Source organism: Rousettus aegyptiacus, unplaced genomic scaffold, assembly GCF_014176215.1.
Source record: "Rousettus aegyptiacus isolate mRouAeg1 unplaced genomic scaffold, mRouAeg1.p scaffold_m13_p_1, whole genome shotgun sequence".
Lineage (NCBI taxonomy): Eukaryota > Metazoa > Chordata > Mammalia > Chiroptera > Pteropodidae > Rousettus > Rousettus aegyptiacus.
Window position 1 is genome coordinate 98,924,227 of NW_023416284.1, and position 18,287 is coordinate 98,942,513.

At 49.3% G+C, this 18,287-nt stretch overlaps 3 protein-coding genes and 1 pseudogene across 4 annotated transcripts in view; 2 read left to right on the forward strand and 2 right to left on the reverse strand.

Moving 5' to 3' along the window:
- Positions 1–160, reverse strand: part of CUNH6orf132 (chromosome unknown C6orf132 homolog) — a 31,223-nt gene extending 31,063 nt beyond the window's left edge. The window contains exon 1 of the mRNA XM_016128663.2: positions 1–160. Within this exon, the coding sequence (XP_015984149.2) occupies positions 1–136 (136 nt within the window). The 5' untranslated portion in view covers positions 137–160.
- On the forward strand, positions 98–15,549 carry GUCA1ANB (GUCA1A neighbor). Of its 2 annotated transcripts, none has more exons than XM_036218026.1 (2): positions 98–329; positions 15,033–15,549. In XM_036218026.1, exons 1-2 carry the CDS (start codon positions 135–137, stop codon positions 15,360–15,362), a joined length of 525 nt encoding a protein of 174 aa, XP_036073919.1. In that variant the 5' UTR covers positions 98–134; the 3' UTR covers positions 15,363–15,549. The 2 variants fall into 2 exon arrangements, with proteins under 2 accessions (XP_036073919.1, XP_036073920.1); XM_036218027.1 differs by lacking the exon at positions 98–329 and adding an exon at positions 1,414–2,356.
- LOC118604493 lies at positions 9,019–9,137 on the reverse strand (annotated as a pseudogene).
- Positions 15,481–18,287, forward strand: part of GUCA1A (guanylate cyclase activator 1A) — a 13,856-nt gene continuing 11,049 nt past the window's right edge. The window contains exon 1 of the mRNA XM_016128513.2: positions 15,481–15,494. The gene's annotated coding sequence lies outside the window, so the exon portion shown is untranslated. The remainder of the gene's footprint in view (positions 15,495–18,287) is intronic.

The window sequence follows — 18,287 nt, forward strand, 5'->3', positions numbered from 1 at the left end:
CGAGGTCCCTGGTCCCCTCCTCCTGGGTGAAGATCCAGGGGGGATTGGTGGCGTAGAGGGAGGTGGTGTTGGGGTTGGCATGCTTCTTGCCGAAGAATTTGCTGAAGGTGCCCTGCACCGTTTGGTTCTTTTTCATGCTGCCGCAGGCCACGCGGGCGCCGGGGAAGGACCGTCCCTCGGTCGCCCTGCCCTGCCCGGGACTGAACCCTGCACGGTCTCCCTACGGCACTCTACCAGGCCATGCCCAGCGCCGTCCTTCCGGCCCGCGCGCGGGGCGACAGGTGCTGCGGGCGCCGCCGCTCGCCTGGAAATGCGAGCTACCTGGACAGGTAAGAGGCTGAGGCTGTGAGCGGCCCCGCCCCGCGGTCGCCCAACTCCCCCGGCCGCATTCCTGCCCGCCTCCTTCTACAACAGGCCATTGTTGGCACGGCCCGGTGGGCTTGGGACCTCGCCCGGCCCACGCCCCTCCTGGAAGACGAGCCGCTCCCCTCCTGGCCCTCCTCGTCCACCCCTCTTCTCCCCCGGTATGGGAGGAGGCGGGCGAGTCCCCTGCTTCTAAGGAGGGTCATGACCAGGTCAATATGGGAACTTTGACTCTGTACCCAACACTCGGGAAACAGCTGACCGAAGTGAGCACGCCCGAAGGGTTCTGCAGGCCTTCGAAAACACGGGCCACTAGCCTTCAATGGACATAAGGAAATGCCCTTAAGAAAAAATGGTAAGAGGGGGAAAGCAGTAAACTAGCATCCCAATCTGATGACGAAGGTGGAAAATATCCACATTGGCAGAGCTCCAAAGAGAATGTAGGATGACTAAATCTTGGCATTATTTTTGTACATTGAATTCTTTTTATTTTTTATTTTTTTGTGAGGTTAAGTAAATATAATTTTTAAAAACTCAAGGTGAGTTGAGCCCACTTAGGGTTGGGGTCACTCTCCAGGGAGCCGAGCTGTGGACCTTTAAGAGGCATGGGGTACCATCCTAGCTAAGGCAGGGAGTCCAGTGAGGAAGGTCCCATAGATGAGAACTTGGAGGTTGGTGTGAAAGATGCTGAATGGAGGAGAGTCAGACCAAGGGGTTAGATTTTAGATTTTGATGCTTTTTTGGGCAGCAAGAGTGGAAGGTTGGGTGGGGAGTAATCAAGTCACAGATAGTCGGTGGGTTTCCTTGAGATCCCCAGAACAGCACCCACTGCGGCATTTCCTCTTCCGTTTCTCTCAGACAGTTGGAATAATATAGTTCTTTGTACCAAAGGCACATTCCCCTCAACTTTTCATTTTGAAAACTCATTTGAAAGACTAGTAAATTAACCACTTTTATTCCTTCCTCCTGGATTTACCGATTATTAACATGTTGTCACATTTGCTTTCTCTCTCTCTCTCTCTCTCTCTCTCTCTCTCTCTCTCTCTCTCTCTCTCTCTCTCCCCACACACACACACACAAATACACACATTTTTTTTTCTTTTCAGTAGGCTAAGAATAAGGGCAGTCTTCTAAATGACTATGAAATAGTTAACGCTCTCAAATTTAACATCGATACTCTATTATCATCTCTCAAGATGTCATTTTAGTTTTTAAATTTTTTTTTACATCCACAGTCTAATCAAGATTCACACATTGCATTTGCTTGTCATATCCTTTTAATCTCTTAATTTAGCACAGTCCAGCGCCTTTATTTTTCATGACAGTGGCATTTTTTAAAAGTTTTCTTTACTTGCTCCAGCTTCAATGGACAAGATGAGTCAGATCTTCAGGGATTGTGGCTGTGAGGTGTTTCTCAAATGCTTTTGGCCAGAGACATACCTGTGATCAACCCTGTCCCACCCACCACGGCTAGTGCTCCTGGAACCAATTCCTGTTTTTAAGGAGTATCTGTGGAGGCTCTCCCAACTCTGTGGTACTGTGCTGAGGGTTTGGATTACATGGGGATGTAAGAGAATTAGAGAAGTCTTATTTCTACATAGAGGCTCTTGGGGTCTCATCAGCGAGAGAAGGTTTACATGACTCAAGGTGGCAGGCCACGATGACTAAATACAAAGCAGTGATCACTGTCGTTAATATACATAGCATGAATTCAGAGGAGGGGAGGTCAGCATGGGGTGGAGAAGTCCGGGAAGGCTTCTTGGAAGAATTGAGGCTTGAGCTGGCCCATGAAGGATGACAAGGATGTTAATGGAGAAGGGAAGGAACTCATTGTAGGGCATGCACAAACACCTATGCTATCCATCCTTGCTTCCTCCTACCTCCACATCATGGTTCCTCCCACTGTCCACATGGGAAGAGCACGAGAGAACCCCAGATGCCCCATCGCACCTTGGACATCATCACAACCCACCCAAGTGCTCTAGACATTCGGGTACGTGATAAAGCCGCCTTTTTTGGAGACCTCTGCGATAAGAAGTCCTGCCCACCTTGGGTACTTCCTGGACTCTTACACCCAGAACCAGCCCTAGCAGAGTCACCATCAAGTGGCTCCATTCATATGCAACTTCCACTATATAACTAATATTCTTGAGAATTGCTGTGTGCTCAGCTCTGGGCTGTGAAGGATGCAGAGAAATCAAAAACGTGTTTCCTGAGTTCAAGTTGCTTTAGTCTATTTGGAGTGACACAGGGATAGATGAGGAGTAGGGAGGTAAATGACGAGGAGGAGACTTAACAGTGGGACAGATATTCAGAGTAGGAGCCATCAGGGTGTGCTGAAGGATCTAGGGGGGCTGCAGGTGGTGTGACGGCCTCTGCAGGGGCTCAGGATGGTGGAACTGGGAACTGGGGAATGGGGCAAGGGTTACAGCAAGGTAGGCCAGGGTGTGGAAGGTTTAAAAAGGCCATCGGGAAATATCGGAAACAATTCGAATTGTCCACTGGAGATGGCTGATAAAATAAATTATAGCACATCCACACAATGGGATAATAATGCAACTTTAAAAATGAATGAGTCAGCCAGTTATGTCGTTATCTCCAAGATAAACTGATACACTGTGATAAAATGTTGACAAAATAGTGTATGTAGTATGCTACCATTGGGGCAGTTTAGGTATGATCTTATTTGCTTGTATTGACAGAGAGACACTTTGGAAAGATCTATAACAAATGGATAAAAGTGTTTACTGGGGCCTGGAGGTGGGGGGAACTGGGCAAATGGAGGGATAAGAATGTGAGGGAGAATTTTCACTGAATGCTCTTTGGTATTTTTAAAATTTCAAACCATGTAAATGTATTTCCTATTTAAAAGTTAAAGAAAAATAACTAGGCAGGAGAGTTTATTCTAGAAATGTGGTCTATGAACCGGCAGCATCTGCATCACCTGGGATCTTACTAGAAAGGTAGGCACTTTGGCCCCATCCCAGATGTTGGGCAACTGCTTTGGGCCTTGGCTTGTTCTTCTCTAAAACAGACTATTAATTTAAGGTCATTACTAGTTTCAGTCAGCTGATTAAGGTGCCTCGCAGAGGATCTTTGTTTTAACAGGCTCCCCAGGTGATTCAGGAGCATGTTAAGGTTTGAAGAGCTCTGGCCTAGAGTCAGTGACTACGAGAAGCAGGCAGTGGTGACTATGTGGGCAAAGGTGACTGACTGCTAACAACTGTTTTAAGGGTGTTCATCTAGCATCTAGATGAAGGATGGATGGGAAGAAGAAAGCGTAGGTTGAGGGATTAAAGGTCTTAATTGATTGGTTAATTGCTTAATTGATTGTTTAATCAAATGGTAAATTGACAAGCCAGAGAGGATGATGGGGGCGGGTCTTGTGTGCTGGTGGCAGAAATAGAAAGAGCAGAGTTACTAGTTCGTGGGGCATTTCTTGGGGAGAAAGTAAGGGCTTGATAAATGGCCTGTAGGAAATACCTCTGAGCCAGTTTCCTTATCTATGGCATGGGAATGGTAACAGTACCCCCTCCTAGGATTGTTATGAAGATTAAATAAGATGATGGATGTAAAGTGCCCAGGATAGGGCCTGGCACACAGGGGTACTCCTTGAGTATTTGTTCATTTCTCCCTCCTTCTTGTACCCTTGCTTTTGGGGTTTGTTTTGGTTGAAGATGGAGAAAAGGGGGAACCATGATGATGATGAACACCAGCAAGGCTTGAGGCTGCAGAATCTGGATATCGGGGCGCGCCCTGCCCTCATACCAGCCATTTTATCCTGGTTTCATTCTCGGGTTGATGGGGGCCCAGGAGGAGTCTCTGGAAGGCTTGGGTTGAATGGTGAGCAGTCCTCCCCACATGCCTAGTTTCAGTTTCACCCTGTCAGCCTGGTAACTTTTGAAGCCAAGGTCCCTGGGGCAGGGTTGGGGCCTAACCCTCTGTCCAGCTCAGCACCCTGTGCTGTTGCTGTTCAGCCCCCGCTCCATCTAATAACAACACCTCACACCTCTTCCCGCAGTAAATGAAACAGCCAAATAACAGGCTCCCCTCAAAACAGCCAAAGCCCAATCCTGTAATTAAATCTCTGCTCAATGATTACTTTGTAACCTCCAAGAGCAGACTTTACTGGACAGTTCTGGAGTGTGGGGTGGGATTGGGGCCTGGGAGTTGTAGTCTCCCCAGAAACTCAGTCAGTCCCTTGTCAAGTTCGTAGTGTTTCCTCCAACAAAGCCAAGGGCTCCTGACTGAGAGTGTGCACTCTGAGTCAGAGAAGGGTAGGCTGAGACGTCCTGAGAGTCACCTTCATCACCCCAGGTCTCTGCAGCTAGCTCTCCAGGGGCAAAAGTCAAACCTCTGGACATCCCAACTTTCAAATGATACTGAGCTGCAGGTCATCTTGTCCAGCTTCTTGTTCCAAGCCAGAAACACCTGATGCCAGACCAGCTCCTGAGATTGTTTCTTCGGGTCTACAGGGGAGGGTGGGCTCCAATCTCTCTACCTCTGCATTCCTCTGAGGTGAGCAAGTGCCAGGAGATGTGATCAGGCTAAGAGGAAGTTGGCTAGTGTGGACTCCTATATCTTGAGATGCACTCAAAGTCATTACCAGGTGCCCGGAAGTGTGAGAATCAAAGGTCCAGCCCTGGGTAGACAGTGGTATGTTCGGGGGTGCTGGGGAGAGACCCATTTCTCTTTGTAACCGTGGACTCTGTTGATGACTCCATGACATAGTGGGAAAGATCCTTGCCGAGGAATAGGTTTGAATCCTGACTCTGTTCCTTAGCACTGGTATGACCTTGGCTGGTCTATCACCTCTCTGAGCCTCAGTTCATTCATCTGTAAAACAGGGGCTATTAATGTAAGTTTGTTATGAGAGTCAGTGACATAGTAGGTAAAGGTACCCAGCAGAGAGTCTGACTCATAGTAAGTACTTAGCGTCTGCATGTTCCCGTTCCTCTTCCCTACCCTGATTTTGGGCATGGAGATGCTGAACAGAGAACACAAAGACAGAACAGAGGCTGCGACAGAGCCATGCCAATTCAGCAAAGGTCCTCAAGAAGGAAAGTTCAGCTGGGGCCCAGGAGATAGTGTGGGGCAGGTGTCTACCCCTTCAAGGTCACCTTGAAAGCCAGGCAAAAACATCCCATTATAAAACACATTCGATGATCTGAAATAATGTGTGTTTGTGTGTGTTTTTAAAGGATTGTTACAAATGCAAAAAACAAAAATTCTATGTAGATTGCAACTATAAATAATATATCAAGTATATCTCTGTGAATGGCCAGGAATTGGAAAGGAACAGAACCGTGGAAAATGTTCAGTGTCAATGCCAGGACTCCATGCAGGGCTTTTTACTTTTTAGTAATCTGCTTTGTTGAGAGATGATTTATTTTATTTTTATTTTTAAAACATTTTATTTCTTTTTCCCCCTTCCCCCTTTCCACTTGGGAGATTTTTTATTTTAACTTAAAACTTTACAAATAATGAGGAACATTATTTACAAACAATGAAGAACATGGAGTGCATTTTCTTTTTTTAAAGAGCACAAGTTGGGGGACCCGGAGTTGTGGATTCTAGTGCTACTTCTGCCACTCACCTCTTATGAGACCTCGGAGCCTTCCTGAGCCTCAGTCTTTCCACCTGTTAAGCGGGATGGTGGAATCTAACACTCAGGTGTGGTTTCACATGTGGTTGAAAAGCTAGCTGGCTGGCAGAGGCAGAACAGCAAATGAGGCTTTCTGGCACCTCCTGTATGTGAGGAGGGTACTTCTGGCTCTGAGAAGAGAGGTCAGAAATGGGGTGCAATAATCATTTCCTGGGCACAGCCATCTCCTCTGCACCAGGCCCTGCGCTAGGCCATGTGAGCTTTTAACAGCCAAGGTTGGTCCTTACTCTGTAGAAATAGGCGCTACCTCACACACTTCTCATAAATTCTGGAGACCAGCTCTTGAACTGGGACTCGAGCCCTGGGAGCATTTCTGTGCAACCTCTCCTGGGTCTGGCTTACCTCTCTCTCTCTGAGACCTAAGAGGGAAAGCAACCACATCTACCATTCACTGAGCATCTCTTCTGTGTCAGGCACAGGACCGAGTGGGTTATACGCATTGACCCACTCTTGTCAAGTCGGTCCCACAAGGGAGGGTACGATACACCCGTTTTATGGATGGAGAAGACTACGAATGATGTTTACTCATAGTCTATGGCCAATCATTTCTGCTTTTAGGAATATGCCTTAATCCAGGTCCCTAATGTGACGTGAATGCAAAGTCATTGCAGTGCTGTTCATGGGGATGGGGAGTTGGAGGCACCTGGGGGTCCATCCCTAGGGGACTGGAGATGTAAAATGTGGCGGATTCACCCTGTGGACTACACAGTCATTGGAAGCAAGAAACTAGATGCTCATATAGCAGCACAGGTAGATCTTAAAGACAGTAGGGAGCAATCAACATGGTGAGATCTAAAACACACGATGCCACTTGTGTAAATAAAATGACCTGCACACAAAACGACAATATATATATTTTGCAATAACACATATGAACAAGAAGATACTCATTAAGCATATTAGCATGGTTGCCTCTGGCTGGGGTGGCTGAGGAATGTGGTTGGAGACTGGAGATAAATTAAGGGGAAAATTAATACAATGAGAGAGGAGGCCCTCATAGACCAGGGATAATAATGAACCATGAAGCAAGGTATAAGAATAACTCAGCCTCCTGTACTTGAGGTCCAAGAATAGAAAAATAAGTAAAGATCAGAGAGGTTAAGTAATTTTTCCAAATCACACAGAAGGCAAGGAGGGATGGAAAGGATGTCCAAGTAACCAGGCCTACTTAGAACAAGGTGGTAGCATGACACTTAAAACCATTTGCCTGTCCCTCAACAACAGAAAGGGCAGGAGGGGTGGAGGCTATGTGCGTGCCAAGGTGGTCAGGGGATCTGCCTGTGAGCCGAGCCAGCCCTGAGTCTTCATCCTTCCCAAACACCCACTGAGCACTGTGGGTACAGACTGCAGTCCTTACCTTGCAGGAACTTTGATGATGAATAAAATGAAGTCATGCCTGGAGGGTGGCAGCAAAGTTAGAGAAAGGGGGGGCTTCCAGGAGGCAGGACTGAATTAGTGTCTTTGGAAATGTAGAAATAATAATATAACTCCTGGAGAGCACTGCTCTCAGCTCACATAGTCCTCACAACAAGCATTCCAGGAAAATTTTTTTATCAGCCTCATTTTGCAGATTAGAAATCGAGGCACGGAGAGGTTAATGATTTGTGAAAGTCACACAGAGGAGGAGAGCTGTGTGGGACAAGAAGCCATGATCTTAACCCTTCTGCGATTTCCAATTGAAATAAGACAGATATGGCTTGACTAACCAGGCCTTCCTGGAGGAGGTCTCCCTAGTCACTGCCCCCACCTCAAGGTTCCCACAGTGAGTGTGCCACAATTTGGGGCAGGGACACTCGTGGCAGGGCCTAGTCCCATGCTCAATCAGGGGGTCCCTGCCTGAAGTGCTCAGGATGTGACTCAAGGCCCCCTCCTTCAACTGTCCAGAATAGAGGGACCCAACATCCTTATTGTACACATATGGAAACAGGCCCAGAGAGGGGATGGGACTTCTTTCAGGTTACGTGGGACTCCTGGCAACCAGTCCAGCACCTCACCCCCTCTTTGGCTGAGAAAAAGTATAATGTGTGCTAAGTCCTGGTGCTCTGCTCCCCCAACCCCCCACTAGCCCCCTAAGCTTCTTCCTGATAGCTTCTTCAGACCCTGGGCTGGGACCCAACCCACTTTCCTGAGAGCCAGAGATGCTGGCTAATCTACCCAGAATTTATCTCCACTCTCCCTCTTCCAAGCAAGATATCATTCATTGCCCAGAGCCTTGGAGGTTCCTTGGAGGTTCCGGCAGGGCAAACCCTGATTACTGCCCCTCTTCCCCCCTCTTCCCTGCCAGCCTCCCCTCCTGGACCCTCCTAACCCCCTCAGAAATTCGGGGTCCTTAACATCAGGGTGTGAGATCTGAGCACAATGCACAAGTCATCAGCACCCCAACTCCCAATCTGCCTGTGGGCCCTAAGTCTGTCTATTCCATATCCGATAGGGTTGACACAGTGCCAGGAAGGAAACAAGCCCTGGGCCCAACCCAAGCCAACATGGCAGAGGATAGGAAGTCACCAGCTTGCTCTGTATTTCTCTTTCCCTTGTTCTCCCCCACTCCTCCTCCACTGAGCCCAGGAAAAAGTCCAGGTCTCCTACATGTGAGATTTCTGACACGTTCCTGGGAGGTGGCCACCAAGTCTAGCGTTGGGGAAATAGGATCGTAAGGGGGAGTGGTCTGATTTTTGAAGATGGGAACAAGGACAGCCCATCAGCGCTCCCCTTTATCAATTCAATTACCCACACATGTATAATGACAGCTAATATTTATCGAGTTTACTCTTACTAAGTACCACTTACTAAGTGCTTTGCCCAGTTCTATTAGGTTGGGACCTTTATTTCAGTCCACTCACTTTACACGTGAACAAACGCAAGTACAGAAAGGTTAATTACTTGCTCAAGATCACACAGTAAGAGTAGATCCAGGGTTCAAATCAAGGAGTCTGACTCAGCTCAATCAGGAAGGACCACCCATCTATCTTTCTCTTTTTTCTTTTTTTAAATGCCTACAGCGCCTGGTTTTCCTAGGTGGTCTCCCATCCAAGTACTAACCAGGCCCGACCCTGCTTAGCTTCTGAGATCAGACGAGATTGGGCACGTTCAGGGTGGTGTGGCCGTAGACAGGGACTGCCCATCTACCATCTAGCCATTTACCCACACTCATCCACCTGCCCATCTACTCTCCCACTCCTTCTGTACATCCGTCTATTTGTCCGTCTGCCCATCCATCCATCCATCCATCCACTCAGCCATCCAGCCACCCATTATCTCTGTAATTTTGAGGGCAGATAGAGAGAGAAAGAAAGAACGGTAGGTTGGCTGGCAGTGGTTTCTTATGACATGTTGGGGGCCTAGGATGATTTTTCTCCTTCCACCACTTACCCTGCCACTCACACTTAAGGAATCCTGGGAGATCGTGGGAAGGAGGGAATTGCAGAATGTCAAGGTTAAAAGAAAGATCCTTCTAGACCTTGAAACTTTAGTCCCCAGTCCTGCCCCTTGTCTCCTTAGGAAGACAGAAGGAATTGTGCTGTCAAACAGACATCACAATGCCCCTGCCCACATAAGTTTCCCCCATCTTGGCACTCCCAGTAGCATCCCAAGAGTCCCTGGGAGCCCCTGGCGCCTCTGACCACCAGAAGTTCCATCTCACCACCAAGAAAGGTTCTGGTCAACGATGACCCAGGTGGGATGACATCACAGGCTAGATCAGGGTGCCCAAGGTCACAAGAAGTTTGATTGGCAGGAAGGAGTATGAAGGCCCCAGCCCCACACGCACGTGCAGCTGAGAGTTGGGGGTCCCTTACACAAGGTTTAGATGCCAGCACCACTGCCTGACTCTTGTTTCCCTACTGTAGAGCTGGCGAGGGGGCAGGAAGTGGGCCGCATCCAACTCCACTGGTAATTCTGCCCCTTCACTTCCCCAAGACACTTCCTGGATTGTTACTTTGCATTACTCCATCTCATAGTTAAAGTGCTTAAAAGGCCTAGGCACATTATATGACAAATCTCATTAAATCCTCATGATAACCCTATGAGATAGATTCTCTTGTTATTCCCACTTCCTAGTTGGGAAAACTGAAGTAGAGTATTATAAATTACCAAAAGAGCAGATACCTTGTAGGTGGTGGAGCTGGAATTTGAACTCTGGGACCCCATGCCGCACAGCCTCGTGGGGAATCTGAGGCCCTACATGGCCTCCCCTTTTGAGCCCTTCTGTCTCCACTGCAGGCAAACATGTCCCCCTAAGGATTCAAACGAGCACACTCACAACCTAGGTGTAACTGCTGGACCAGGCTGACAATAATTACTATTTGCATTGTGCTTGCACAGTTCCCATACTCATCGCACCCCCACGACAGATGCCGAAGTAGATAGCCTTATTATCCCCATTTTGCAGATGAAGCAACTGAAGCTCAAAGAAGTTCAGCGACTTGTCTAAGGTTGCCCAACCTGTAAGGGCAGAGTCAGGCCTTGAGCTCAGACCTTCAGCCTCCAAAGCCCAGGCACATTCCACAGGACCAGGTGCCCCAGGAGGCTTAACCAGCAGCCTCACCCACTGCCATTTGCATTTCAACAGGGCAGGAGTCCTTCCACCCAAGAGTGAGGCTGCTAATGGTGGAACGCCAGGCACCAGCAGGCTAGTGGATCTGCCAGGGGGCCTGGACTATTTGCAAAATCAGAAGACCTGTAGCAATGTCACATATGAGGTCTTCCTGCCCCACTCTTGAGTCACCCTCTTTCCTACTATAAGCCCTGGGTATAAGGGACAAACACATACATGTATATATCTAAAAGGCCTTTGTGGGTTCTGCCTGCAGGGGTGGGGGGCTTGAAGGGAGAGTTCTATTTGAATTCCTTCTTTTAGCTCTAGTTTGAACCCCAAGTGAAAATAGGAAGGGAAGGGGCTGGTGGGACCCTCCACTTGCCCTTTGGGTCTCGTTGCTTCCTGTGGAATGGGAGGCTTACGCTAGGGCTGCAGGAAGCAGGTAGGGGAAAGAGGGTCTGCCTCGAACCTCTAAACATTGTGAGCCGATTGATCTTTGTTGTGGGGCTGTCTGTGCACTGTGGTATGTTTAGCAGCATCCCTGGACTCAACCCACTAGATGCCAGTAGCACCCCCTAGTTGTGACAGCCAGAAATGTCTCCAGGAATGGCAAACAGCTCCACCGGGGGATGGGGAATCACCCCAGTTGTGACCCACTTTTCTCAAGTATCACTCACACACACAGACACACACACACACACACACACACGCACTTGACAGGGAGGACCTGATTGGAGAGGAGATGGTTAAATAAAACCAGATGTTAACCTAGAAAGTATGCAGTTAAGCCCCACCCTGCGGTCAGTGCTGGGCCCTGAGGGAGGGGCAGGGAAGCTGGGGCTGCCAGGCTTCCCCCTCATTTCCTCTTCCTCCTCTTTCTTGCCCAATGTCTTCTCTTCCTCCTCACTCTCTTTTTCTTCCTCTTTCTGGAGACTGTCCAAATTTCTATGAGGGCCTCGACCCTGGATGAGCTTAAAGCCTTGCCCCCCCTCCCCCGCCCTAGGGTCCTGAGTGTTGCAGAAGCAGCTTTTGGGACAGAGCTGACCGGTAAACCCAGAGCAGGTAGGCCTGGGCCGGAGCAGAGAGGAGGGGAATATTCAAATCTTGGTTCCTGCACTAACTAGTCAGTAGTAGTGAGACTTCTACAAGGTCTTCACACACCACCTCACGAACTATGTGAACTAAGACAAATGATTAGATGCCTCTGAGCCTCAGTTTCTGCATTTGAAAAATGGAAGTGACATCTCAAATGGCTCTTAGGAGCTTTTGCAGAGCTGAGTGGTTAGTGCCTGGCGGTTGATAGATGCTCAATTTTATTATCAAAAACTGTCACTCTTCCGTCTGTAGAGTCTCTGATAAGACCCTCTAACCATTCTGAAGCACCTTCCTTTGTTACCCCTGACACCAGCCTCCTAAGCCCAAGGTGCAGTGTCCCAGGGGCCAAGGGTAAGCTGAAGAGCAAGTAGAGGTGGGGGTTGGAGCCTCTGCAGTTTCCTCATCTCCATGGCCATAGGCTGAGCCCTTCTGAGGTATCAAGAGGACCAGAACTCCATATCCTCAGGATCACGCTTAACAGGAAGAAACTTAAGCCACTTCTGTGGCCCAGGAAATGGAAGATTCTGCAGGGCTAGAATGTTAACCTTAAAACCAAGTATAAAGAGATTGTTGTGGACTCCATAGCAGTGATTCTCACTGCTCTCAGGTGGCATTGGCAATATTGAGGGACATTTTTGTCTGTCACAACTGGGAGGGAGGTTGAATGAATAGAGGCCAGGGATGCTGCTAACCATCTTGCAAAGCACAGGACAGCTTCCAGCAGAAAAATATCATCCAGCCCAAAATGTCATTGTTGCCAAGGGTGAGATGCCCTGCTCTACAGGATTTCATATTTGTGTTCATATTTGTGATGTTTTTGTTATTTGCACACCCAGAGCCTGGCATTCGAGAGGAATAGTTTTGAATGAATGAATCAATGAAGCAACCAACATCGTATCCTCAGCTCTAAGAGATGGTAATTCATACAATAAGCCTCACATTTCTCAGTGTGCCGTCCTGTTCATACCAGGTTCCAGAACCCAGAACCAAAATCTAGCATTCAAAATCCCAGTGTTCTGGCCAAGCTGGGCAATCTGGCTGTCTGACTCTCCAGCAAGCCTGCGGGCTATGTAGGGCGGCCTTGGCCACTCGCCTGCTGCCCAGCAAGCCTGTGGAGCTCAGCAAGTTGACTAAATGAGGGCAGGAATGACTTGGCAGGCCCTGTCCCCACAGTGCAGGGACACAAGATCCATCACAGTATAGGGCGTGGAACTTGGAGTCAGTCAGGCCTGGGTTCAAATCCCCAAACATGACCCTAAACTTATGACTAACCTCCATAGTTTAGTTTCCTTAACTCTATATATTGGGTTAATAATAATAATACCTTCCTTAGAGGGTTAATGTCAGGATTAGAAGAGATAATCCATTTGAAAGAATTAGATGCTATGCTCATAACTGGTGGTTAAAAAATGATCATCGATGAACACTATCATAGCTCATTTCCAGTGCTCGCCCCTCCGCTCGTAATCCCGTGTCCCACGGCTGAGCCTGGAAGAGTCTGGAAGGCTGCCAAACACTTGTTCATGCCTCTCTCTAGCTTGGCTGTGCGCCAGCACTGGGTTAAGCCCCAGGACACATTGGGGCATAGAATGTGGTCCTGAGCAGTTGACAGGCTGTTGGAACATTAGCAGGAGCATTGAAAGGGCCACAATTGGAGACGAGGCAAACACGGCACCCGGGATGCCAAATGCAAAGAAGTACTCACTGTGCCCTTGCATGTCGCAGCCCAGCGAAGGGCCACATTGCAAGAGGAATGTCTAAGGCACAGAGGAGGGTGAGAGGGAGCAGGGGCTGCGGCATCAGGGGCTTCCTCGAGGAGGTATCAAGAAAGCTGCTGGCTTGGAAGGATAGGAAGAATTTTGAAATGCAAAGCTAAGGCACATATGCTCATGAGTATGAACCCATAGGAGCGAAGACTGCTTTGAGGGAAAGCCTGGGCAAGTTTGAATTGTGCAAATGGTTTGTAAATTAAAAGCAAAGGAGTGTACTCTATGACTTCAGTACCGGGAATTTTTTTGTAAGACGGTGGGGCCTCAACTTCGGGTATCTCTGAAGCTAAGGGTTCCCTTCCAGTTCCCCAGGCCCTGCAAGGCTCAGCAGAGAGGAAATAAATGGGTCCCCCTGACAGTTGTAGCCCAGGGGAGCAGGACAGAGCCAGCCCGACACACAGGCATCTCATCCTTTGGTTTGTGCTGTCATGGCTTTGAAGATGCCTAGTGAAATGGGCATCCAGTAGCTGGGAGATAGTGTTGGGGTTCAAAGGTCATAGGACAGTCAAGGAGGGTGGCGACAGAGAAGCAAATAAATGTCAGTGTGATGTGATACATGTGGCAATGGGGAACTCCTAGAGGAGTGGACCTCCTTACCTGATCGCCCAGCCGTGGTGGTTCTGGAGAGCAGGCATTGTTGGGTAGGAGGCACACTTAACAATGAGAGACGTTCTGAAATGGAATGGACTCGATGGTTCCCCTGATTAGAATCCGGTTCATTTGAACCAATATTTACTGTGCGCTCATTAAATGCCGTGGTCTGGAGTAAAAGGAGGAATAGGATTTTGGAGGCTGTTATGCCAAGGGTAAGGGTGAAAGGGCACTGCTCTTAAGGAGCCGACGGCTGAGAGGAAAAGACAGAACTCCCTGGTGAATGGAAGGGAGAGCGCAGTAGGCTGGGGAGACAGCCTGAGCAAAGGCCTGGAGGCCTGGAAAAATGAAGTGTGACCAGGGAATAGTAAGCAGATGGTAAGGCTAGAACATAGGACAGGGGGAGCCCTGTCCGTAAAGGTTTTGCCTTCCAGGCTGGGGGCCTTGGGCTTTCTTTCCTAGGCAGTAGAAAGTAAAAGATGCTTTGAGGAGGAGGAGGAGGAGAGTCACACGACCTGGTTGTTAATAGAGAAGATTAATTTGGTGTGAGTATGAAGCACAGGTTGAAAAGGCAAGTGATCAGGAGGCAGGGAGACTTGGTAGAAAGCTGGAGTAACCCTGCAGGAGAGAGAGGATGGCTGGCTGGAGCAGTGACAGAGGGCAGGGAGGGGCGGGCCAGAAGACAGTGACGTGGAAGACTAATGGGCAGTTTGGATGCGGGAGGAAGAGGTAGGGATGTTTGAGGATGACCTCAAGTTTCCAACCTCTGATCTGGCAGAGTCCTCTGAGAAGCAGGTCATAGTCTGTGTTAGCAGGGGACCCGGTCAGCAACCCTGAAGGCCCTCCTCTGCCTGGAGGTGTCTGGCTCTACAGCCAACACAGCTGTGCTCTGGGGTGGCTCTGCGGGCTTCTGACCAGTGGCCCCTCTCTCCCCCTCTTTCCCTTGCCCCAGCATGTGAAGTCCCAGTGTCCGATGCCCAGCTCTTGCCTTCTCTTCTTCTTTCCTTCCTCCCAGGATTCGCAGAAACCTTCAGCACCCAGCCACGGGCCAAAGACACCATCAGGCAAAAAAGTGGAGCCTCCATGTTCTCCCCTGTCTCAGTCGTGGAAGCAGGACCGCAAGCAGACTCTGGCAGCAGCCTATGTGCCTGTGGTGGTGAACTCCAGGGGTCAGAACCCGGACAAGCTCAGGTTCAATTTCTACACCTCCCAGTACTCCAACTCCCTGAACCCCTTCTACACCTTGCAGAAGCCTACTTGTGGCTACCTGTACCGCCGGGACACTGACCACACCCGCAAGCGCTTTGACGTGCCTCCTGCTAATGTGGTTTTGTGGCGCTCCTAGGCGGTCAGAAGCCCGTCCACCGCCAACCTCACCCCCATAACCACCAGTCTTAGAGGGGAAGGGCTGCTCACTCCAGGAGGAATGGACCGTGCCTGGGCTAGGACAGCTGTGCCATGCCCACTGTCGACGATGGTAAAGGGACTCTCTTCTAGGCAGCAATTAAAGTTTGTCCTTCCTTTCCCTGGCATCTGAATGGGTGGCTGTGAGTAGGTTAACTGAGGCCACTGGGGTGTTTTACAGCAAAGTTATGTCCACAGGTGCCTGCAGACTTGGAAGGACTTGATTCTTAGTGCCCTCACCCAGAGAATAACCTCCACCCCCTCCAGAGCCTAAGTCCCAAGCAAAGCCTGTGCTGGCTGTACTCTCTCCAGGGTCCAGGCTGAGCAACCCCTCCAAAGACAGGAAAGAGGTATACATCAGCTGACCGTGACTCCAGCTCTCTTACAAAGCCCTCTCATCCCAGGTTGGAGCATCCACTGGAGAATGAGGAGTAATGCAGGGAGTGAACCCAGACTCAAGGGACATCTCCTCTCCAGCACTAGTTTTATATAAAATCACCACTTTTGACATCTAATTTGTTGGTGGGGCCGGGTTTCCCACCTCAAGTATCTCCTCTGGTCACAGTGAACTGCCTCTGAGGTTAGTTAGGCTCATGCACTATGGTTCATGGAGAAGGGAGGTGAGGGCGGAGGATGCCTCACCCATAGCAGTGGCCTGGGTGAGTCCCTGCTCACTGTCACCCAAGGAAAATCATGATATGCTGGAGCCAGCTCCAACCGGCCTGTGGGCCTCTCCTCCCAACTCTACAATCAGCAACTTCATGTAGCCTGAAATTGGCTGAGATAAGAATATTTACATCACTGAAATTAGCAAATGCCTACAATCCTCACCCCCCACCCCCAGAGAGCCAGTTGTTAAGTATTTACCAGTACATCACTGGGTGAATCCAACTAGTTTCATTTCTAGAAGTCACATCTCATTCTAGGTAGAATGGCGTATTCAGTGGAGCATATTTCTAGAGCACAAGAGGTTGAGGCTGGTGTGGGATAAAGGGATAGGATGTCTGGAGACCCAGACGGGCTGTCAATGCAGTGGCCAGAGTTCCTTGGATGCCTTTCTCTGAAAAAAAATAAATAAATAACAAGGAGGGAGGACGGACGCAAGGCCCTACTAAAAGTTACCCTAACAGCCTAGAATGCAGGTTTTTCTGTTTGTTGTAGGTTCTTTTTCAAGTTAGGACGTTTGCTCTGATGCCTGGTGATCCTGGCTGGAAGAGGACCCTTTGGCATCTGTACCAGGTCTCTCCTGTTTGGTCGTTGGTGTTTGAGGAGACAGCATGGGTGGAAGGATGTCTTACTCTTCATATGCAGACTTTCCCTTAACCCCCCAGTTTTCAGAGCAGCTCTTCTTTCTTTCCAAGCTGCACCCAGAGGCTAGGACCTCTCTGGTTCAAATCTCCAGGATAACCTTCGGCAGGGTCAGGAGAGGATAGATGCCCGATCTGCTGCCTTTGGAGGGCAACTGGGAAGGCAATTTTTCCTTATACAAACTTTCCATCAGTCCTCTTATTTCAGTTCCACGTCCTGCACCCCAGCCGTCTGTACCCACCTCCCGAGTTCTACTCTACGGCAGGAATAGGCTTTGTGTCTGCACTAACCTCCATGTCCTCCTGCTCCTTGAAAGCATTTAGGTTTCAGCTTTCTGCTCTCTGATTAATTACCGCTTGTCCATCTGCTTTCTGTTTTCTCTAATTTTATTAGAACTTCTCATCTATTGTCCTCCTTCTCTTTGCCTCTGTGGATGTGTAGCTTTCAAAAATGCATTTATTGCCATTGTACTGGGATTTTAAAAAGGAACAGAGATAAATACAAGTTTTCCATCTATTATAACCAAACGTCTTCATCCTCCATGCAATCGATCATCCAACAGACACTTGCTGAACACCTAATGTCCTCTGCAAAGATGAACCAGAACCATCTCTGCCCACCCTGACCTGACAGCCTTGGTAGGGGTCGGGGTGGGAACAGCATCTTCACTCCCCCAACTGATGCCTCCTCCTGTCCCCTGGAGAATGGCTTCCCCCTGAGGTTCATGTTGGTAGAGCAACCTCTGTGGAAGCTTCCAGGAACCTTTTAAAGAGCCAGCATGGGAAGGATCCACGTCGGTCCCACGTTCACGTCGGGCCCATCTCGATCCCACTTCGGCCCAGGTGGGATGGTTCTGGGAGGAAGAAGAACTGGTGCTCAAGGCTCTGTTGTGTTTCTGTGGGGGTGGCGAGTGGGCGGAGCCTTGGAGAGGGATCTCTCAGGTCTGGGATTGCTGCCCCTCTTCCCAGCTTTCACCACTGTGCATCTGCTCCACATGTCTCTTTCCTTGGTGCCATTCTGCCGGGTGGATCCTCTCACTCCAGTTTGGCATCTGTCCCAGGAGGGATTCCTGCAGACAAAATAGTCTGGGAACACACAGCTTTCTACGGCCACCACATGAACCATCTGCTCTGTCCCTCTGTCCCCCTCCAGTGCACTCACCACCTCCTGGAGGCGCTATGCGGGTCCCAGTCCTCCCTGACTTAGCATCTTTGTCTTTGTGGGGAGAATGGAGAGAGGACTGAGAAGGATCACTGAAGAGGAAGACACCGGACTCTAGGATTGGGAAGCTATGGGGTTCCATTCCCACCCTGACCTGGAGACATGGGATAAGGGCCTTCTCGAATACAGATGTAGCCAGCTGTTAATGGGATTGTGCAGGCAGAAGGGCCACAGGGGAAGGCATTGAAGTGAGGAGCTGTAGGGGCCCTCCAGCTCTGTCCAGGCCTTCCTCACAGATTTAAAGATGGGCTAAAAGCATGGTGATGAGGTGGAAAGACTTTGGTATCACCACTTAAAATTTTGTCAACCTCAGAATGTGATTCGTCTGCCCCTTTTG